Source organism: Plutella xylostella, chromosome 9, assembly GCF_932276165.1.
Source record: "Plutella xylostella chromosome 9, ilPluXylo3.1, whole genome shotgun sequence".
In the NCBI taxonomy this organism is placed as follows: Eukaryota; Metazoa; Arthropoda; class Insecta; order Lepidoptera; family Plutellidae; genus Plutella; species Plutella xylostella.
Window position 1 is genome coordinate 4,711,305 of NC_063989.1, and position 24,007 is coordinate 4,735,311.

At 41.1% G+C, this 24,007-nt stretch overlaps 2 protein-coding genes across 2 annotated transcripts in view; one reads left to right on the forward strand and one right to left on the reverse strand.

Moving 5' to 3' along the window:
* Positions 1-52: 52 nt before the first annotated feature.
* LOC105387391 (ATP-dependent RNA helicase DDX54) lies at positions 53-8,978 on the forward strand. Its single transcript, XM_048623275.1, has 13 exons — positions 53-353; positions 575-754; positions 882-1,065; positions 1,228-1,574; positions 1,853-2,063; positions 3,478-3,605; positions 5,428-5,532; positions 5,954-6,145; positions 6,689-6,802; positions 6,892-7,031; positions 7,468-7,600; positions 8,051-8,201; positions 8,717-8,978. Exons 1-13 carry the CDS (start codon positions 153-155, stop codon positions 8,896-8,898), a joined length of 2,268 nt encoding a protein of 755 aa, XP_048479232.1. The 5' UTR covers positions 53-152; the 3' UTR covers positions 8,899-8,978.
* A 136-nt stretch (positions 8,979-9,114) lies between these two features.
* The window catches only part of LOC105387411 (phosphatidylinositol 4-kinase beta), a 32,897-nt gene continuing 18,004 nt past the window's right edge, over positions 9,115-24,007 (reverse strand). Inside the window, exons 3-10 of the mRNA XM_048623274.1 lie at positions 23,658-23,858; positions 22,160-22,423; positions 21,624-21,785; positions 20,476-20,709; positions 19,872-20,050; positions 19,302-19,413; positions 18,696-18,837; positions 9,115-12,368 (exon numbers count right to left, since the gene is read on the reverse strand). Coding sequence (XP_048479231.1) covers positions 12,187-12,368; positions 18,696-18,837; positions 19,302-19,413; positions 19,872-20,050; positions 20,476-20,709; positions 21,624-21,785; positions 22,160-22,423; positions 23,658-23,858 — 1,476 coding nt within the window. The 3' untranslated portion in view covers positions 9,115-12,186. The remainder of the gene's footprint in view (positions 12,369-18,695; positions 18,838-19,301; positions 19,414-19,871; positions 20,051-20,475; positions 20,710-21,623; positions 21,786-22,159; positions 22,424-23,657; positions 23,859-24,007) is intronic.

A 24,007-nucleotide genomic window follows, 5' to 3' on the forward strand; every position in this document is an offset into this window, starting at 1 on the left:
AGTAAATGTTGTCTGTATGAACTGTCAGTGTCATTTGCATATGTCAGCTATCATACGTCAAAATTGTATGTCAAAAGCATGCTGCATGTTTTTAAAACTCGTGTCGTGTGATTTTTATTTATAATTTAATAGTTTCTAGTAAAAAATACAAAATGCTTAAGCCCAAAGATATGGGCGATAACCTTCCTGGGTTTGATTTACCAGCAAGTGAGGAAACTGAGGAAAATGAGACACATAACGTTAAAAAGAAAAAGAAAAGTTCAGGTGGATTTCAATCAATGGGTTACAGTTTTCCCGTAATGAAAGGTATTACGAAAAGAGGATACAAGCAGCCTACTCCTATTCAGCGCAAGGTAAGTTATAAGTAAGACTTTGGTTCTTCTGTAGGAGGTGGTCAATCAATGTTATTATAACCTAAAAAAATATGGATAATAATATTATAAATTATTATTGTATACACCAAAAAGTGCCATCTTCAACTTGAATGTTTTCATTAGGGCTAGGATCTTAGTATTAGTACTAACTATTGCCCAAAATAAATATTTATTTCATTTCTGCTATCTTTATTTTTCAGAGTATGCCCGTGGCTCTTGAAGGAAAGGATTTAGTAGCCATGGCCCGCACCGGTTCTGGAAAGACTGCTTGCTTTGTACTGCCTATACTTGAGAAGCTGATTGCTCCGGTGAACAAAGCTGTTGCTGGCAAGAACTTTAGAGCACTCATACTTTCACCTACAAGAGAATTGGCATTACAGGTTGGTAATTTTGAAAGTTATTAAGTATATTTTAAATATTTTTTACATTGATTCTACAAGTTGTTAATTAATTATGCTCTTATTTATTGAAGAAAACAGTAATTTTCACATTATTCAATTCTTACAGACTCTGAAGTTTGTCCGCGAGCTTGGCAAGTTCACTGGTCTGACATCAGCTGCTATCCTCGGTGGAGAGTCCATCGAGCAACAGTTCAGTGTGATGTCGGGCTCGGCCCCGGACATTGTTGTAGCCACACCTGGACGATTCCTTCACATCTGTGTTGAAATGAATTTGAGACTAGACAATATTAGTAAGTTTTGTTTCATATTTCTGGTAATTGATTAATTACTTTTTTTTATGAATGAAATATCTTTCTTAGTTATATGGATATAGCTATATCCTGATATAAGTACTTTAACATAAGAGCAGAATGTATTACCCACTTATTATAACTGCAATTGTTTATTTACAGAAATCATAGTGTTTGATGAAGCTGACAGACTATTCGAACTTGGTTTTGGAGATCAACTGCGAGAAATTGTGTCCAGATTGCCGGCTACTAGACAAACCTTGCTGTTCTCAGCCACACTCCCAAAAATGCTGGTAGAATTCGCAAGAGCCGGATTGTCAGACCCTGTTTTAATAAGATTGGATGTTGATTGGAAACTGCCTACAACTCTATGGCTTGGATGGATAGCAGTGCGGGCTGAGCTGAAGACAGCTGCTTTACTTTTACTTCTGGATAAAGTGTTGACACCAACCACACCACAAGCTGTCGTTTTTGCTGCTACAAAGCATCATGTGGAATATTTACACCTGGTATGCATTTTCCTGATTCTTGTTTTTAGCTAAGCTGGTTTTCTCACTATCTAGATTGAGTTTACTAATCAACCTATTCATATTCAGTCACAATCACAGTAGATTTCTTATAATCTATCACTATGCCTAACACTCCCAATTGATTATCTGTTTTATCAGTATCTGCATTTCCACACACTGTGCAAGTGACTATAACATGCTTAAACTATAACTTCTAGTGTAGAGTTTTTAAGGGTTAATTCATATAATCTTCTCACAATAATCTCTCATCCCCTCAGATACTCCAGCAAGCCGGCATATCGTCCACATACGCGTACTCGGGGCTCGACGCCTCCGCCAGAAAGATAGCCCTAGGAAGGTTCTCCAACAAGAAGTGTTCCGTGCTGATAGTGACGGACGTGGCGGCGCGCGGTCTCGACCTGCCCGCTCTAGACACTGTCATTAACTACAATTTCCCGGCTACGCCGAAGCTGTTCGTGCATAGAGTTGGTGAGTGATTTTTTACAAGTCTGTTCATAGTTAACGTAAGTTAACTCCCACAAATAAATCTAGTGTAGCATAAGAGGATTAAGAGGAGTCTATGCAATTGCTTGACCAATTACAATTTTATTTAGGTACATTGATTATCTTCGTATATCTTGACCAAACTGTTGTGAAATGATGAGGTTGGGATTGGGAGCGCACTCTTGCCACTATAAACCAATACCAACCGACTGGCAGACTAATGGCGTCACGCGGTTTTGAAACATTCCACCATCGCTCACTTCAAAGGAGACCTAATGCAGGTGTATTTGTCAAAACTTACATATGTGGTCAGTAATCACCAAACTTCTTGTCGTATTTGCCTATAAAATGCATGTAACTATGTGGCAAATAAAGCCAAATGAAGTATTGGCAAATAGGAATAGCCAAGTGTGGTACCAACATAAAGTTCTACACTGTATCACTTCGTGGGGTGTGAGTTCACATACTGTATCACTTCGTGGGGTGGCTCGGCTAAAACCTTATTATTGAGGATCGAAAGAGCTCAAAGAGCAGTTCTTAAAGTCTCAACATTTCGCCCTTTCCGTTATCCGACGAAACTTCTATATGAATCATGCAAAGTACTAACAGTCCGCCAGTTATTTATTTCAAGTACAGTTTTAAAACAGCACACGGCACTTCCCTACAGCCCAGAATTAACAAACAAAAAGAGAGTAGATAAAGTTTGCACAATAAAAACAACCAAACATGCGTTAACATCTAGGTTTTACTTGTTCTTGGGACCAATCCTTTACAATAGGTTAAATGCTAAATTGGTCCTTTACCCGTTAACTTACACCAAGTGTAAGAACGTTCTCCAGAAATCTCTACAAGAGATGTCCTACGAAGATACAGAGAACTTATTAACTATTGTCAAGTGAGAATTGTTAATTTAACTTATTATTATTAATGTATAACTAAACAATACTTTTAACCTATATAATTACCTACACCTAACATAAATTGCCTTGTTTATAATAAATCTAACATAAAACATTTAGAAAGTAAGATTACTTAATATTTTCTGTTCTAAGATTATTTAATTTAGATTCTAAAATTGTTTAATTTAGAGCTTTTCCATGTGAAATACAGGAAAAACTCTGTTATTTCCTAGTTCAGATCAGTATTTTAAACTACCTTTAGCATTAAGAGTTGACCTATTATTGTAAATAACATTTAGCATTAAGTATTTTCTGAATAAATATTCTATTCTAAAAAATTCTATTCTATTCTATTCTAAATACAAATATAAGTTTTGACGAAGCTTGTAGTGGATATTATGCATGTATGTGACTTTTATGTTTTTATGAATAAATGACTAAAATATATTATTAAGTTACATGATGTCTCCTACACCTACTAACCCTCCCCCCGCTCTCAGGTCGCAGCGCTCGCGCGGGCCGCGCCGGGCGCGCCTTCTCGCTGGTCGCGGCGGACGACGTCGCGCATCTACTGGATCTACAGCTGTTCCTGGGCACCGAGCTGGCGCCGCCGTCGAGCGTTAAACAGGTATGTGTAACACAACATTATTGTAAATATTAGTAACACTGACGATGTGCTACGTATTTGAGCTTTACAATTTTAAAAAACCGTATAGATACTAGTGATGTAACGAATATTCGCATTCGCATTCGCAAAATTTTGTGCGAATGTTTGGCGAATATCAGTACTTATTAGAAAAAAGTATTTTAAAATAATGGTAGGTTAACAAAATCAAAATCCATTCGTCTATACTTAACCTTTTATTGCAAGTTACCCTCTTAATCACATTACCAGTCTTACTTTATCATTTGGTATTTATTTATTTTTTTGGGCAATGAAACTTTAGCAATAGTTAATACAAGGTGGGTAAAAGTAATCACCCTATTTGAAGTTGCTCTCATTTGTACAAATGGCCGCCAATTTCAAATTTGTTTTGATATTGGTGGACTAGACAAATGCAAAATGCAAATTCAGAAGCCATGGAGTGATATACTCCCCAAGATCGCGGAATAATTGTGTATACTTATTCAGTTTTCGGGAAGCCTTTTTTTCGTTTTATCTGTAATTTTTCCCCTGCAAAATCGCCTGATTTTGCCGTTTGAGACGGTTTTTGAGGGGTTTTTTGAAAATCCTTGTTTATGTGAAAAAAACCCGTGTCTTTGGAAGCCCTTATGGCGAGTGCGAGAATCTCTCGCCCGAAGTTCTCGCTGAAGTGATTAGAAATGCCATAAAAGGAGCCCGTATGGCAATCAATTGTGATGACGCCCATTTTGCCGATATCATCTTCTAGACTTTACCAATAAAATTGTAAAGGTTCAAATAAACATAATCAAAAAACGGAATCCAGGTTTTTCATTTAGAAAAAAAATGAGAGCCTAACAACATCGAATGACTTCTATTGGTCCACCTTGTAGTTTAATAAGACCTAAACATACACTCACGTGCAAAGAAATATTTCCAGTTAAAAAATTGAGACACCAAATAGCCCCTATTTTTTTTTTACATTTAATAGAAAATTTAAATGAAATATTAACGTTTTTAGTTGGTAACATTCTGATTCGTCGTTAAATGAACTTAAAAATTGCAGAAGTCGTCATTAGGTACTATACTATGTATTTTTTTGCGCTTAGGAGTAATTTGGTGTTCTTTCCCGTGAGTGTAAATAAACAAACAAAAAGCGTATTCTGACAGTACCTATAGTGTCAGAGCAAGACAGTAAGTACATTTAAATACGTTTAAATGTTTCGTGTAAATCGTCCTCAGAAACACACTCACAGTCGCAATGTGTCGTAACTGTTACGGAGCCAAATAAAGTTTAAAAAAAAAATTGCGTCTAGTATTGTTTAGTCTGATTCGGAATGCGCCTAGAACGGAACGTACCTCGTTCAGTACGAGACTGCCACCAAACCATACAAATAACGCCAAATTTGAACACAAACTGAATATTCGCATTCGCGAATGTCGATTTCAGATATTCGCATTCGCATTCGCGAATGTCCAAAAACACACATTCGTTACATCACTAATAGATACATATACCATACAATTACAACATCATTATTCTTTACTGTACACTAGTACACATAGCGCTCTCAAAAGTAACGCCACAACAATATAAATCCTCGGCCTTCTCATCCAAGGAGGTTGGTAGTTGTACGTTAATTTCTCCGTCACTTTAGGCACAGGCCTCACAGAAGAGACGTGACACGAAGATGCTTCATAAATGTGTAGATGTGTCGCCGCGCCATTTCGTTATCCTATCCGCCTACCGTCTGCTTCTTCTGTTCCTGCACCTTAGATTTATTTCAGTTCTGTTCAAATGTGAATGTATGTTGGTGTTACATTGCAGGCGGGCGCGTCGTGCCCGAGCGGCGTGTGGGGCGGCGTGGCGGCGGCCGCACTCGAGATGAGACACCAGGACGTCATGGCCTGGGAGAAGAACCACTCCGAGATTGTGAGTACCACACGACTTCTTATCGTAGTGATGACTAGTTTAGCTAGCGGCCGAATTTGCTCTATTTCTCATCACCCAAGTGTGTTTCTAAATGTTCTAATGCAGATTCAAGCCTCATGTCGCCTAGTAGGTTAACGCTTTCTTGAATCGCATAGTTAATTTCCAGGAGGTATAGATCTTCTTTTCACACCGTCATAGTTCAGTATCATTGTACACTCCCTGGCTAGATCAGTGAGTTAGAGGTAGTTGTGATAGTTTGCTCATATTTGCAAACATCGACATCTGCCAATAAAAAAATCGTTGACTAGTAAAACTAGATATAGTCCTCTCCCAAAGAGTATAAACTAATAATACATTCCAAACATAATAATTGATTATGAAGATCTGTGTCCTTTGAATAATTCGTCAACTCACTCTCTAGGAAGACGCGGCGCGCGTGTGCGGGCGCGGCTGGCAGCAGTACCAGCGGTGGCGCGAGCCCGCCTCCGCCGAGGCAAACAAGAGAGCCAAGTCCATCACTGTGCCCACCGCGATACACCCCTACTTACTGGACGAGACGCAGGCGGCGGCTAGCGATATGGTGGAACAGATCAAGAACTATACGCCTAAAGGGGTAAGCTAGAAACAATAATCATCCACTGCCACGTATAGGTAACGTCTAAGAAGCGACTCAATACTCTTAGGCTATCCTCACTGTTGCCAACGTTTAGAAATGCGTTGGGATTATACCTATACTATAGTTGTATCTTGAGTCCGCTTCGGCCGAGGCCAACAAGCGAGCCAAGTCCATCACTGTACCCACCGCCATACACCCATACTTACTGGATGAGACCCAGGCCGCGGCTAGCGATATGGTCGAGCAGATCAAGAACTATACGCCTAAAGGGGTAAACTTTTATAATCTTCAGTTACCTAAGTCCACTGCTAGATATATATCTTCCAAAGAGTGCCACAATAGTTATCCTAGCCTTGGCCATACTCACTAATCTTTGAAAGATATCCAATCTGAATAAGGTTGTAGGTCCTGTCTAGAGATTCGGTTTCAAACTGCAGTGCACCCTCCGTACACTGCAGTTTGAACTCCTCAATCCATGGAAGAAGTCTCATCGAATTTCCATAGGTCTGTGTCTTTATACGATTTTGGTTTTATTTTCAGACCATTTTAGAATTGACTGCGAAGTTTGACTCTCCGATGTACCTCGCCATGAAGGCAAAGAAACAAAAGCACGGAAAAACTGTAGAGAAGAAACGAGAAAATATGAAGTCAGAGGTAATTTATTACCCAGTGTTTTATATACGGCTTGAAAATCTACTATTGCATTATGTTATTTTATTAATTCTGAATCTATAACGTTCCAGGCCGGTTTATTAGAAGACAATCTAGATTTCAAAGTTAGCAAAAGGTCATCAAATATTACCTCTAAAAAGAAGAAGAAAGAGGTGGTTCGAGACGAGAACTACATCCCACACTTTGCGAGCGACCAACATACTGAGATGGGGTAAGCTCACTGACATACACATTTTAGGTACAAATAGGCCATCCAATATTCATTATTCTCTGTGCGCCGCAAAAGCGTTTTATCCTCGGCCTTACTATTTTAAATATCTGTGTAAGATCCAGCTACGCTTGCCTGTTCGTGGTCTCCACAAGCAAAGCTTACCCATCCCGTCTTCGGACTAATCCGAGAGGCTAACCAGAGGAGAACCAGCCTACCACGAGACCACCAGCCTAGTTAACGAGAGGAGAACCAGCCTACCACTTTCAGTTGCAGATTTTAAGCGCAGACGCAGTGCGGGATTGTCGCCACCTAGCGGTATATATGCTGCACTACATTGTACTTTTCACTGCTTTGAGGAGAATATTTTACTAGACCCACTGAAGACAGTTACATTGTTACATAGCCACAGTTATTTAACTTACTTTTACGTCCCCAGTATGGCGGTGAACTTCTCCGCGGGCGCATCAGCAGCGGAACTTGACCTGGGCGTGGACACGGGCGACGCGGACCGCTCGCGCCGCAACCAGCTGCGCTGGGACCGCAAGCGGAAGAAGATGGTGCAGGACTCGGTATGTTGATGTGTGGCCACCAAGCATAAGCTCACAACTTTAGGCCGACCGGTCACTAGACAGCCTGGCTGGCGGCAACCAATAAAGCATTATGATATTGTCAGTGTGCCCGCGCACTACTGAGCCACCTATGAACAACCACGAAATCACAGTTTTGCTGGCCACCGCAGCCTGTCTGCCTAGTATGCGGAGAGCCGTTCTGTAATAAAACCCCCTTTCTCTCGATCCTCTAATAAATCTAGGAATCTAATAAAATTAATATTCTTGTCATATCATGATGTGATCGGCGCATTTTGCCGTAATAACCAAAATGTTGCCTAAATTAGGCATTTGTAGTATTGAAGGTACATTTTGCGCCATTGTAACCACCCACATAACCCGTGAATTTGAATTTACCATCTAATTCTACCCAGTCCCATGAGCTTATCCCTATATTTCCCTCCACCCCAGGACGGCAGCCGCAAGATGATCCGCACAGAGTTCGGGGGCCGCATCCCCGCCACGTACCGCAGCGGCCGCTACGACGAGTGGAAGAAACGGAACGCGCCGGCTGATGATGATGATGATGATGACCATTCGAACGCTAATAGGAAGAAACCTGGTTAGTGTTATGTGGATTATGTTTGTAGTGTAGTAGGATTGGTGTTGGAATTTACGGCTGGATGACTCACCCTGAGTTGCAAAAAGGAACTTTAAGTTAATGTCGGCATTAAATCTATGTCTGTCTTTTTCTGTCCGTATACTGTCAAAGCAAGGCAGGTATACATTTAAGGTCAGCATTAGCCTAAAGTTCCTTTCTGCAACTCAGCGTCAGTCTTATAATAAGGCAAGGGATAAAAGAACAGTAAAATGGTGGACAGGCTCAAACCATACTATCGCCATGTCGTGAATGATATTTTTGGGACTGTCAAAACTCCTGCTTGTGAACTCGCGCCATTTTCATATTGTTTCTTTATATGCGTGCGCTATACTACACAACTACATAATATAACTTAAGTCAATAGTAATGTGGTTTAGCCTTGGAAAAGGCTCTTCCTAAGATTGACCCGATTCAATCACATATTAAATACGTAATATTTAGGATCTCATTAACCTTCACACTCTCTCACTCACCAGTATCGGAGTTCCGCCCACACTGGATGAAGCACAACGAGCGCCTGGCCAACAAGAAGGCGGGCGCATCCAAGGAGTTCAAGGACAAACAGCAAATAGTCAAGGAGCGACTACGCAAGGAGAAGCTCAAGCAACGCCTCAAGCACAAGGGCAAGGGAAAGAAAGGAGGTCGGAAAAAGAAATGAGAACTTATTCTAATAATATATCTATCTGTGACTATTCTTGTAAGTTATGTTGAACTGAATTATACTGGTTCGTTAATCAATGTTGCGTTTTGTTTCTTGTTTTTATACTTTTAGCGACAACCCGAGTCTATTGTATTGAGGCTGAGCGAGACATTTGAAATGAATTAAATAAGTATCTTTGTGGGTGTTGATGCAGGGTAAAATAAAATACGTTACTAAAAATCCATGTTATATATTTTAAAAAATTAAGATAAACATTAGAGTACTTACAATTACCTGTACATGTTGATAAATAACTTGAATTAATTTTGAGGAAAGTTAATTTAAAATTTTGGACTTTGGATGAAATGCGTTCTTACAATAACCACATTAATAGTATTTAATAAATCAGACATATTGAATATTTACAAACAATTTAAAATCTATATGCATATTATAATTATTGAAGTAATCAAAATACCTACTACCTTTCCATGTTAAAAAGGTAGAACAGATTTTATATCAATTTAATATTAATATATCGGTAAACTATTAATGCGATACTTATTACGGAATTACTTCTGCTAATTATTTGGCACTCAACCGCGTGTCGCTTAGTGATTTTGTTTTGTAAAGTTGGTACCAATCAAGTTACTAAAGTTTCTGGGCGATCCGAGGCCAAAAACGCATTGCCGGGATAATTAATTAGTTAAGTTCCGCACAAAAAATTAGCAGAATTGTGTCAATAAAATAGTTATAAAAACTATAGATGAGATTTAATTATAGGTAGATAGCTATATTAAGTGATGATGCGTATCGTCTTTTACACAAATTCAATATTGATTATATCTACGGATAAATATCATGCCGTCTGAATCCACAGTATTGTAATATGACGAAGATCAAAATATATTTAACAATATAATTATTTTAGACAGCACATCGCTGTTGACAAACACATCTGCTTTACCACAAGAAAATATATAGCGCCAAATATCTGTGTACCGTGTGTCTAGTGTTTGTGGTAAGACAAACAGTAATTTTAGCAAAACTCTTTAGGTATTTTTGCAAGTGCATGGGGTCTGAACAATCACTAATTATTCAATTGAATTAATTACACTGTCAATAATTTGGCAACATTTGTTTCATCCTTATCATACTCAGATACATTAGAATATTCCGTAATTATTGGTTAGGTAAAGCACGGTTTTAATATTATTGAAAATATAATGGATACCTAGAGAATCAAATCTGGATTTTGACTATAATATGTATTTAAATTCACCGGCACATTTATATAGATATATTGTAGCAGTTGGAATGTAGAAACGCATAGTAAACTGTTGAACCATTCGCATTTTTGATGGGATTAAATTATTAAGCTTATCCTATCGTTTCTACAAGTCATCCACCCTGCAAATAAGCTGATACATTAACTAGCTCTTCACGCACCTCTCGGCATTTTTTGCTTACACTGAACCCCCAATCATAAAATAAAAGCATGGTGATTTACTTGCATTTATTCTTTGATTGGGTAGGTCAGAAGCTCAACTAAATTATCTAGCGACGACCACGAATGAGACATTATCCCTACATACTTTTTCTTGCATAACCATACACATAACAAAGCCAAACGCGGCATTATACATACTTCCCTTTTACATCGGGTACGCACATTCGACATAACAATACAACAATTATGGTATTTTATTTACCCAAAAAATATTTTCTTCAGTGCAGACAATTTATAATGCCATACTATTTAATTCTAACACATGCCGTATTTCGCAAAACTTTGGCTACAATTTCGTCAACGTTCACATTCATAATCACGACTATATGAAAGCCTTAATTTACCTCACATATGGTATATAATAACATAATTATCCTTCCATTATATTAAAACTTCGATAGAATACCAACCGCACCTTATGAAAATGATAATAATCTAAATTAAAATCGGTGAGAAATCTAAATATTACATCCTTACTTTTGCCTGAACATCAGTCTTCTCTTTCGAAAATTATAGTTAATCTGTAAATATTTACAATTTAGTCTTTCGAGCGGGCTTTACTCATTTACATCATAGTGCATTTCTACATAAGAAAAATAATGTCGTTATGATATTACCGAATCGATGTCTTCAGTAAAATTTTAAGGGAATACACAAAATCTACGATGGACGGGATCAGACGATATTAAAATTATTGATGTTAAAGATGCTTGAGCAACATTCAAGACAAAGGATGATCGAGAGAATTATGGCACTACTTAAATTTACAATGACCCTCAGCGAAATAATTCGAAATTCGCACTTTGATTAAATAATCGACAAAATATTACAAAAAGCGAAATTAACCAGGTTTGATAGTCTTTAACACCTAAAATATTTACAATTTAGCCCGAGTGACCACCACTACTAACTGATGTTCTCATAAAATATTATCTGACTCCTTTTAACAACGAACCTATCTAAATAAATTACTTGTAGGCAAATTGCAACTTTTTATTTAATTACACGACTTATTAATGTCCAAGAATGGAAGAATCATCCAGTCTCACTCTTCAGCATCCAATCAAACTAACGAAAAATATAGCTATGGAATATTTCAATATAGATAGTTTACTAGCTAGGTGAAAGTGAGCGCTTCACTAGATTCGTTCTACATTCAGTCTGAATCAAATTCTTTTCTTCCAATCCGATTTAATACTCCGTATATTTTAAAGTACAACCATTTCTCAACTGGAAACATGTTTTCTAAACGAAAATTATGAACCGAGTTAACGAAAGCTTGTATCGAGTAACGTCGCTTGTAAAAGTCAGTAAACTCATCGCTGCCGCTGCGGTCAACGAAGCTCCAAACATTTTTAGACAAGCCGCAACAAAATCGTTTACATCTTTTATCGTCTGGCATGCCAACATCTAGCACAGTTAAAACAAAGCATCGCTATAACGTCTATGAAATTCCAACGAATAAAGGCAGTCAATATGCAACAATTGGACTAACTTTGAGTCTTTTAGATGTTAGTCAGTACAGTCCACCATCAAATGTGATTATATACGCGCGTCACAAATCCCCCCCATTTTCTGGTCTCAAGGACACTTCAGCCAATCCCAATGTACCTAACTCAAATGAAAAATTTGGGTTCGTTCACCGCCTGGCTACAAGATGGCGTTATTATAGTCACTTGACACCGAATGCCTGTATTTGCCTTCTTCACGACCAACACAAAACCCTCAAATCCCTACTAAAACTGCAACCACGCGCTGGGTCAGTCATCCCTCAGTCACACTACCCCACCTCCCGGCTACAATATCCCATTCGTATAGTACTGGTAGTTGTCATACAGCCGTGTCGACAGTGAGTGTAGAGCGTCGCGGACGAGGCGGTCCACTAAGGCTTGGAGTTGCGGCTCCGTGCGGCCGAGGTGGAAGCGAGCTCGGAATGAAGAGACTGCGCTGCTGCTGCGGAGACAGGCTAGTTGGCCACCTGGGGAGAAAGGGGGGGTTAGTTGCTGTCGCATGTGTGATGAGAATGAGCTGATGAGATGAAGTGCCAGTGCGCCAGCAATCTGACCATGATTCTATAAAGTCGCATAGGTTTTCATGGATTACTAACAAGTACATTACTAACTATTATGTCGCTCCTTGGTATATCTAGCAGTGGATGGTGAAGATAAGGTGTATGACAGGAGCCCCACCGAACTTTAAAATACGATCGGCGCACCTCATAGTGAATGACAACTATTCTGACTGGCTCATTCTTTCTACATCACGGTGACAAACGCTTGTCTGACCGACACACTAAAAATATAGAGGCGCGTATAGCGCGACAGCGCTTAAGCTTACTTTTTCGTAAGAGTGTCCCCATAAGGCGACCGGGTATTTTATTAATTTATTGTAAAAATCATTTGTATGGGTACATAATGTATATTATACTCACACATTCGGCGTTCGGTGCCCAGCGCGAGCGCTCGTACGCTTACTACTCTCTGCAACTCGTTTATTTACCGCCGTTGCTAGTGATGGGACAACACCCATTTGATAAGCTGTCGATAGTTCCAATATCGATAAAAAATGGATAAGTTTCTAACAAGATCTTTGTCCAACTCAAGTCTGAACTCAAAAAGACCAGCTGATGAACAAGTGGACTCTTGGCGCATCCCCAAGAGAACAGCACTTCCACACGGTAAAAATCGAAACAAGCCGGACCCAAGCCTCAGTACCGCAAATCGCTACAGAAACCTGCCCACTGATGTTGAAGACGATCCCGCTTCAAAACCTTTTCAAGAAGCTTCAATTCCTGTGAAGAAACCAGGACACATACCACCGATAGTATTGGAAATCAAACAAGACTGGACACATGAGACTATCAGAACCTTGATATCACGTTACACCCAGAAATTTCACCTCCAGTATCGCGGAATGAATAAAGTTGCTGTAAAGTGCTATTCTACAGAAGCACATCAATCAGTTAAAGAAGGTCTTCGAAACGAGAACGCATCATACGTGACGTACTCTCGCAAAGATGAGAAGACCCCCAAAATCGTGATACGCGGCTTACCGGCATTCGTAGAAAACGAAATAGCTGGAGAATTGGCAGTTCTCGGTTTTAATGGAGCCAAGGTTACAATGTTAAAATCATCCAGACCAGGGAAGTCACCTTGCCCACCATTTCTCATACAACTCCCCGCAGAGGCCGACTTTAATAAGTTTCGCCAGATCAAATACCTGCTAAATTGCGTGATAACTATGGCTAAATATAAGCCGAACCGTTCATTGGGTACCCAATGCTTCAGATGCCAGGGCTTCGGCCACTCCTCTAGAAACTGTAACATGCCTATACGCTGTGTGAAATGTGTCGATTTTCACGCGGCTGGCGAATGTTTGAAGAAGGATCGTACTGAACCTGCCAAATGTGTTAATTGCAACGAAAACCATCCTGCCAACTATCGTCAATGCAGTGTTCGTCTTGCCTACGTTAAACGCATTGAGCAGAAACGTGCTGAAGCCAAGTCTAATTCCCACCCTGTAAGAAACTTTAAGACCGTCGACAACATAAGATCCTGGGCTAACGTCGCGGCTGGAGAAGCACCATTACCGCAACAAAAATCACTGATACAGGATAATGACGCAGCGACTGATGAAATGCTTAACATACTCAGGATCATTAGAAACCTGAAAAATGAATTCACAACTTGTACCTCAATGGTAGATAAGGTCATACTGGTGCTTACCCATCTTGGTCAGTATGTTTGAACCACAAGAGCTAAGAATACTTTCATGGAACGCCGATGGAGTGCGGAGCAAACGACATGAGCTAATGGACCTAGCGGTGAGTACCCTACGTGCCGATGTAATCTCGTTGTGCGAAACCAGACTATCTCTAAAATCACAGCTAAATTTCCCCGGTTTTGCATTTTATAGGCAAGATAAGCATACGAATGGTAGTGGGCAAGGCGTAGCTATTCTTATTAAAGACAACATCCATCATTCGGTTGTAGACATACCCAAGATAGAAAACATAGAAGCTCTCTCTCTCTCTCAGCCTTCTGTAGTCCACTGTTGGACATAGGCCTCTCCTAACGATCGCCACCCCAAACGGTCACCCGCCATCTGCATCCAGCGGCTTCCCGCTACCTTCCGCAGATCATCAGACCAACGGGTTGGGGGGCGACCGACACGCCGTTTGCCGACACGGGGTCTCCACTCCAGAACCTTTCTACTCCAGCGGTCGTCGGCTCTGCGGGCTACGTGGCCAGCCCATTGCCACTTCAGCGTGCTAATCCTTTTGGCTATGTCGGTAACTTTAGTTCTCCTGCGGATTTCTTCATTGCGAATCCTATCTCGCAGGGACACGCCTAACATAGCCCTTTCCATAGCACGCTGAGCAACTCTGAGCTTGTGGATAAGCCCTTTGGTGAAGCACCACGTCTCGGCTCCGTAAGTCATCACTGGCAACACGCACTGATTGAAAACTTTTGTTTTCAGACACTGAGGTATGTTTTCAGTGAAGATGTGTCGTAATTTCCCGAACGCTGCCCATCCGAGTTGGATTCTACGAGCTACCTCTTTATCGAAGTTGGATTTACCTAATCGGATCACTTGTCCTAGGTAGGGATACTGATCGACAACTTCGATGGTGACACCTCCTACAGTTACGGGCGATGATGAAACATGTTCGTTCGACATGACCTTTGTCTTGTCCATGTTCATTTTCAGCCCAACTTGTTTAGAGGCATCATTGAGGTCTGTGAGCATTTCGCCCAACTCCTCCAGCGTTTCCGCCATAATAACTATGTCATCGGCAAATCGTAGATGAGAGATATATTCGCCATTGACGTTAATGCCCAGTCTTTTCCACTCTACAAGCTTAAAAACATCTTCCAGTGCACAGGTGAACAGTTTCGGAGAAATAACATCTCCCTGTCTCACGCCCCTTTGCAACTGGATCGGTTTTGTGCTATGTTCGTGTAATCGAACTGACATTGTGGCAGCATTGTACATACATCTCAACACCTCGATATAGCGATAGTCTATATGGTACCGCTGAAGGGATTGAAGCATCGCCCAGAGCTCAATAGAATCAAAGGCTTTCTCATAGTCCACAAACGCTAGACATAAAGGTAGATTATACTCCTCGGTCTTCTGTATAACCTGCCGAAGCGTGTGTATATGATCTATGGTACTATAGCCTTTTCGGAACCCGGCTTGTTCGGGTGGCTGGAAGTCGTCGAGTCTTTGCTCGAGACGATTCGTAATAACTCTCGAAAACAGCTTGTACACATGGCTCAGAAGTGCAATGGGTCTATAATTCTTCAATAGGGCTTTGTTGCCTTTCTTGAAGAACAAAGTCACTACACTTCTGCTCCATGCCTCCGAAGAAGCTCCACATAGAAGCTATTGCTATCAAAATAATTTTATCAGGGATAGACCATATTATTGTATCTATATATCAGTCACCAAACCTTCCATTACTTGCCAATGATTTAAATAAACTATTTGGCCTAGGTCCTCGAGTCTTATTAGTTGGCGACTTCAACGCAAATCACGATCACTGGATCAAAGGAACTAACAATGCACACGGTAGGATGCTCTTTTTACATATGCTTAATCATGATTATGTTATTCATGCTTCAAGCTCACCAACCCTGACGCACTATCGTGCTAACCATACTCCCACCAATCCTAACCTTGCACTTGCTCTAAACATAAACAAATTGAGCAACATCTCTGCTGTCCCTGCTTTGTCATCTAATCACTTGCCGATTTTCTTTACCATCGGAGGCTCACCCTGCCTTAAACCACCCAAACCTTTCTTCAGGTACGACGTGGCCGACTGGGCTAGATATCGAGCCTTCATTGACGAAAATTTAACGTTAACATCTAAGGTATTCAAAACTGAATCTGAAATTGACGAGGCTATTCTGTTTTTCCATCAAACCATTATGAAGGCGAGAGACTTATGTGTCCCTCTTGGGGTCAAAAATGACTATCAGGAGTATAAACTTCCCCGATATATCAAAAAACTTATCAGGGAAAAGAACAATCTTCGGCGTAAGGACCTCTACTCACTTGATCTCAATGCTAAAAGACGTACTCGTGCTCGTATAAATGTTCTCAACACTGAAATCCATCACAGTATTCGTAAACATTATGATAGAATCTGGAACAACAAGTTAGCCAAGGTTGATAATCCTAGCTCTGACATATGGCGCATAGCAAAATCACTGCGGTCAAAGCCTACAGTTATTCCCTCGCTGATATCCCCAGATGGAACTGTAGCCTCAACTGTGTCGGAACAATCTGAAATGTTAGCGGATTCATTTTACGCGAATATGAATCTTACCCTGTCCTGGACAGACGACAAGGTCCTGGCTAAGGTTGAACAGTCTATTGCTAAACTTGACTCATTTAACGAGACAGAATTAGAGCTACCAACGAGACCCAAACATATTTGGAAATTCCTCCGCAACCTCAAGCGACGCAAGTCTCCTGGTGACGATAATATCCACAATGCTCTGCTTAAAAATTTGTCACAAAAAGCTGTTGTATACTTGACAAAGATATTCAATGGTTGCCTATGCTTAAACTATTTCCCTAAGGTCTCGAAGTTCGCTAAGGTAATAGCCATCAAAAAGCCTAGTAAGGATGAAAAAACCCCTAGTAGCTACCGTCCCATTAGCTTGTTACCGGCGCTCGGAAAGTTATTTGAGTCCATCATTTACTCAAGACTAATGCAAGTAACGAAGCATCTTTTAAAAAACGAGCAGTTTGGATTTAGAGGATGCCATTCTACTACCCAACAGCTTGCCAGAGTCGCTGAACATATAAGCCATAATTTAAACCTAAAACAATCAACTGGTATGATACTGCTAGATATTGAAAAGGCATTTGACACTGTCTGGCATGACGGCCTGATTCATAAACTAATCCAGTGTGACATCCCTTTAGGACTGGTAAAATTGATAAAATCTTACCTTATAAATCGTGAGTTCTCAGTCTCTATTGGTGATAACACAAAATCCACTCCCAGATTGGTTCCAGCAGGAATACCACAGGGCTCAATCTTAGGACCATATCTGTTTTTGCTGTATGTAAATGACATCCCGATCCAAACTCGTACTAGCCTAGCGTGCTTTGCGGATGACACAGCCTCGTTCACGTCAGCCAAAGACACTGGACTAATCGTTGATCGCCTTCAGCTATCTTTAGATAGTCTTCGTGAATATTTCACTCGTTGGAAACTTAAGCTGAATGAAGCCAAAACGGAAGCAATTATATTCTCTCGTCAGCGGCAAGAGCCTGCTAAACTGCTTAAAATTGGTGACCATACTATTCCATGGAGTAAATCAGTGCGTTATCTAGGCGTTACACTTGACAAGAGACTGAACTGGACGAAACATTGTTCCACAATAAGAAACAAAGGAGTGACCGCTATGAACTCCCTCAGCCCAATCTTGAACCGTCGAAGCAACCTAAGTGCCACTAGCAAACTTCGCATTTACAAAACATTAGTACGCCCTTGCCTCTCCTATGCTGCACCTGTCTGGAGCAGTACTTGTAGCACAAACTATGATGCCCTTCAAGTCATCCAAAACAAAGCCGTTAAAATTGCATTTAATACGCCCTTCTACACCAACCTTCGTAACTTACATATTAAAATCAAGTTGCCTTTATTGCGGGAATTCATATTAAGATTAACACGTAAATTTTATGATAGCAATTCTTGTCACACAAATAGTCTGGTTTCATCAATAGGCAAAACCAATATCAACGAGCTACCTTACATCGACACGTACGGTACCTACCGCTTACCCCATCACTACGCGGCGACTGGACTGGCCGGCCGGTGACTCACGCTCGCCGCACGCCGCCACTGTGTGTATCGCAAAATATTGTGCACACTACCCGCGATGCGCCGTAAGAATGCGTAGGAATTCACATCTTAAATAGCTTAAAAAGCTATCTTTACGCTATGTAATGTAGCTGTTTTGTGTGTCATTTACTTAGTTTATAAGTAATTAGTGTAATCATGTCATCTCCGGCAAAAAATGGTCTTCAACACTAATGAGATCGTACGCATTTAAAATACTGTTGTCTAGTTAGTTCATTCCTACTCTGTCACTAAAATACTTATCGATGTAAATAGCATTAAGTCAAATAATTTGTAAACTTACAAAGGTGTCTGCAGCCTAATTAAGTGTGTAAACCACAATGTCATAAAATAGTATAATATTTTAGTTGTACTGTTTTGTTACCATTATACTTATTGATAATAAAGAATTTTGAAAATAAAAAAAAAAAAATCACTCACACATGCGCATCATCTCGACGATGTGTATGATCTGGTCGCAGTGCTTCCTGGCCGCGATGAGGCCGCGCAGGATCAGGATCTTGAAGTACTGGAACATGTCCGAGTTCTCGCCATCCATGACTTCCACGAACTCCGGCGTTAGCTGTGGAAGGGGAGGGGTTTGAGGTTTTATTTAAGGTTAAAAATTACAGGATTTTATTTTGGTATAAAAGGTTATACATTACAGATACCTAGTATAGTTATATTGATGAGCATTTTAGAAAGGAGTCGGTCAGTTATTTACTATTATAGCCCTATCAAGGACTAGTGATTCAGAACTAACTTACTGGAGTTAAAATATACAAACAGCTTAGCATAACCAATATACTAAATTAAAAAGTAAGGTTAAAGAGAATCAGCTCAGCAATAAGACTAAGTGCCAATTTCGCCATAGTCGGTTATCTAACCGACCCGTTATCATACATCAATTATACGTCATCTCCATATAAAATTCATGACAGATGTGTCAAAAGTCAACCACTGCTCCCTGGTTATGCTTTAACCGACAATGGAGAAATTGGCACTTATCTACATTTATTACAGTATGTTATTATTGATTTTATTTACCTTAAATGGCGAACTCTCGAATCCCAAATTCTTGGGAGAGATCGAGAAAATGAATCCAAAGTCAATATGTATAATGTGCCCCGCACTATCCAGAAGAATGTTGCCATTATGTCTGAAACAAAGGATACAAAACTAGGTTAAACAGCTGCCAATATAGGGTTAGGAAAGTCGCGGTTCTAGGGATAGATCAGGATGTCATTGCATCAGTATCTGATAATCTCCACGCCTTCACTCTCTCTGTACAAAGGTTTTATGATATTACATGACAAAAGTAATCACACCACTTCTCATGCTTAACAACTTTTGATTTACGACATTCGCGAAATTCCAAAATCCCTAAAACCTTGTCAGTCATTCAGTTGTTTCGTCAGCCCCTATCCTTGCAATACCAAGTGTGTCTATCACGGGCTAACGTGGCAATACGCTAGCGTTGTACGATACTACACAAACATTTGAAAAAATAACTGCGCCAACGTAGAAAACAACATTTTTGCAACATACAAAAATCGAATTACGCTGGTGATTTGAGATGACAGCACTCGTGATCGAGCTCCTTGTCCTATCACTGACCTGTCCTTCAACTGCAACAGATAGCTCGTCAGCGCATAGGCGGCGGCGGACTCCACGAAGTTGTTCTGCGCGCGCAGGAAGCCCTCGCTGGTGGGCGGCCCGTGCTCCAGCTCCAGCCACTGGCGGAGTGAAGCCCCGGATTGTTTTTTGATCTGGTGCAGCGATACTGAGTTTAGGACCTGCGGGTGGAAATGTTGAGGGTTAGTGGATGATAGTACACAGTTTATGGAGGGAAATGAAAGTGGGTGTCGTTTCAACGGTACTTTATATACACTCGGACCCTGGCCAACAAAAAATACGCTGTTTGCTATAATCATTTCACCATGGTGACTAATCCTAGAAAACCTAATGTCGTATTTTTCATCGACGGTCCCCTATGTCGTTTAGTCGCTAATGGACCTAATGGTGGTCTATTGCGAAAATGACGTAAGCAGAATATTCTCTTTATTTATTTATTTAAACTGGAACACCAGCAGCTTAAGCAAGTAACATTCTCTTATCATTAATAAAAAAATGCATCATATATACCTACATCTCTGCGCAAAACTGCCGCAATTTCTGTAAACTTCATGGCCCTAAATAAGGCAAACAAACGCCAACTTACCGGCTGTATAAGCCCAGACTCCCTATCCAGACAAATAATCTCGTACGGATGCAACGTCAGCGGCACTCGCTCCGCCGTCCAGACCAACTGCAGTCGCCTCAGCAGTTGCGCCGCTAACATCTCCTGTCGCAAGTCGTCGCCGACTTTCACTATGCAGCCGAGGAGGCGCCAGCCGGATAGCGAGCCGTACGGGGATGAGGAGCGCATGCGGGCTAGCTTGCTCTCCCAAGATTCCTGCGGGTAGAAGAGATTTTGCTACTTAAGTTACGATATTAATGCACAGCTGCGATAAAACTAAGAATAAGAAAACTCTTGGTATTCTCCATACGTGGTCAAATTACGAAGATTTAACTGTAAAGACATTCATTTTCATAGATTGGTTAATCATAAATAGTCTTTTCGGTCGCCATCTATCGATATTTATCTATTACAACATTTATGCGCTTTGATGTTTTCTTATGAATACATGATGACTAGGTGCACGGGTCGCAACTCGGTCTATTGCAGCATTTAAGCGCTGCTTTCTCTTATACGTCCATTGCATGATGGTCTTCCTCCACAACCCTCCCACTACCCACCTTGAGCGCAATAGCGGAGGGGTCTGCGGGGTCGTGTCGGAAAGCGTTGGCGGGCGGCGCAGCGGTCGCGTCCGCCAGCCGCCGCCGCACCTCGCCCGCGCCCACCGCCACCGACTCACACGGGACCAGCAATATAATGCAATAGCAACATAAGCGCTTCTACCTTCTCTCATGAATTGAAGATGACCTCCAATCCTCCATCCTCCATACACCTCACAGCTACATACCTTGGGCGCGATGGCGGACGGGTCGGCGGCGTCAATTTTCGATCAGCATTTAACCAACACGCAGAAGTCACTCATTAAATTCTCTCATATGTACGCGGGTCGCTATTCGTCTATTGAAGCAGTTACGCGCTTCGAAATCCTCTTATACAATCATAGAGACACGAGGACCTCCAATCCATGCTCCATGACCCTAAAAGCACATACCTTCATCATGGCGAGCTCGTTTTCCGCATTTAGGCTCTAAGGGTGACTAGCTATTAAGCCACCCAAGCTCACACCAGAAAGCCAGTAGACGACCTAGGTTGCTTATAACTTCCCATAGGAACCGAGGGTAGGTACACACCTTGAGTGCAATAGCGGAGGGGTCGGCGGGGTCGTGTCGGAAGGCGTTGGCGGGCGGCGCGGCGGTCGCGTCCGCCAGCCGCCGCCGCACCTCGCCCGCGCCCACCGCCACCGACTCGCGCGAGCCGCACGATGAGGCGGATAGGGCTGATAGGGCTGACACCTGGGGAGGGGAGTAGGGGGTTATAAGTTGTGTAGAATAGCAGCTGTTTATCTAGCACGGAGCGCAGGATGCGAAAAACAAGACGCAACGAAAATCGCGATATGAGCGAGCGTGAAGTAATTTTTTGTCACGTCTTGTTTTGCGCGCCCTGCGTCCCATGCTAAATATGCTGGCTTATAGCATATGTATTTGCATAGGATGATTATAGTTTATGAAGATGCGAAGGGGTTACAAGGTTTATTCTTCACATTTTTTTGAAATATAAACTGAAAATACGAAATAATGATAACATTTATATTCATTCACTGCGTCTATTATGTAGGTATAACATTCATCTCTATGGCATCTGAAAACATCACGTTTCAATCCCTCACCTGCGAAACGCAATCCGGCGCCGGCGCTTTACTAACATACGGCACGCCATCCTCATCATCATGACTCCAGCAGTCCCCAGCATCGACATCATCTAGCGCGGAATACAGCGACAGGACGGGCCATTCCGGTACCAAGTTCTCTTCGCTCTTGGTGTGTCGTATGGGGGGTGAGTGAGGCGTGGGCGGCGCGGGGGGTAACAGACGCGGGGGGAGGGGTTCGTGGCCGTCCGTCTCGAGGACTTCCACGTAGATTATGTAGGGGGCCTGCGGAGGAAAGAGCTGTTGTTGAATAACTTGTTTTATATGAAGTTCCACTAGACATGGCTGGATTTTAGATGCGGTAGGTTGAGGTTCTGTCAGCAGACTTTTGTTATAGGTTATGTTGATTAAAGGGTAATTTAATGAAATAGCTTTTTGGAAAATCCGCCTTTGTATAGGGAGATTAGACCAAAGTAGATGATGATTCTAAGATAACATTAAGTAATCTTGGCACTTGAATTACGATTTCAATCAGATTTCGCTATGCCGTAACTAGAATAATCAATAATCTAGTCTATCGATGTATGCAATAAAAATTTACAATACCGTTTCAATTATGACCCTATAATCAAGTTGTAGACATGCAAAATAAACAAGCAAGGAATTCGTATGTAAATAACCATTCGAGCACCGGATAACATACCGTGAGCGGAAAATCATTGGCCTTTTATAAAAGTACTACAATAAGGTGGTTTTCCTGTTGTTCGTGAATGCATACGTGAATCTGCATTACTGATGCACCTAACTGGTGTTTATTTATATTTGTACTACGTGGTTATTGTGTTAAATTATATGTTTTGTGGTTAACAACCAGTTACAGCTGTTGTAATCTTAGATTAATTATTATTGATTTAATATAACGGAATAATTGGTGGTCATGATTTTCTAATTAAATTTATCTCTGTTATTGGTTCTGGTAAGCATATACGGCTAGAGTTATAAAATAAAATCAATCTACATAAAAAATGTAAACTACATAACAATAATACCAAAAGATACAGGCATCCTGTAGGACACATTAACCTGCTATGCGCATTGTGCTGAGTATAAAGTATCAAATTGTAGACTGCCTAACAGTTCCGAAAAGTAAAAAAATCGATGCTATCGGTTGAGCATGTAAAAAGCCTTATCAGTCACGTACTCTTAAGAGAGTACTTTGATCCACAAAGAGTGCACTTGAGTACTTACTATGTTTAGTTTTTTTAATAATTTCTCCTTTAATAATTTGATGATTTAATTGCGTTTCCCTCCAGTGCCCGACTTGTTTTTCCATAACGTATAAATAAACACTTTCCTCTGCGAAGACTGATCTCCAAGTGCTACTACTACTCTTGCCGTATCTCATCCCTACTATTCTCTACATCTCTACACTACGTTGTCATTGCTATTGGGTCTACATGGTGTTGTCTGTGGTGCAGCGGCAGCCACACTCTCGCCGCTCTACGTCTAGTGACTCTACCTTGTCTTTGCTATTGAGCACGGCGGCGGCGTGCGGCGGGATCCTCAGCACGTGGTGTTGTCTGTGGTGCAGCGGCAGCCACACTCTCGCCGGCAGGTTGAGGTCCAGTGTCGCCAGTTCCGCGCGCAGCTTGCCGTTGCGTCGCTCTTTGTCGGCCACGCCGGCTAAGCGACGCCCTATTGTCGTCAGCGATGTTAGGAACTGGAAGAAATGGAGGAATGTTGTGTTATTATGTGGGATATTTATTGTTAGGGTTGCATGGAATTAGGCGAGATATGCTAGTTTTATTAAAGGAACGTTTGTCATTAAGTTCTTTATCTCTCTCTAATGCCGAGTTACAGAAAAGAACA

What these genes read in the sequence shown, in the direction of transcription:
- LOC105387391 (XM_048623275.1), top strand. Translation starts at nt 153, where the DNA reads ATGCTTAAGCCCAAAGATATGGGCGATAACCTTCCTGGGTTTGATTTA. An exon ending in ATGTGGAATATTTACACCTG is followed by an intron (nt 1,575 to 1,852) that starts GTATGCATTTTC and finishes TCATCCCCTCAG; the next exon opens with ATACTCCAGCAAGCCGGCAT. An exon ending in AGAACTATACGCCTAAAGGG is followed by an intron (nt 6,146 to 6,688) that starts GTAAGCTAGAAA and finishes TTTTATTTTCAG; the next exon opens with ACCATTTTAGAATTGACTGC.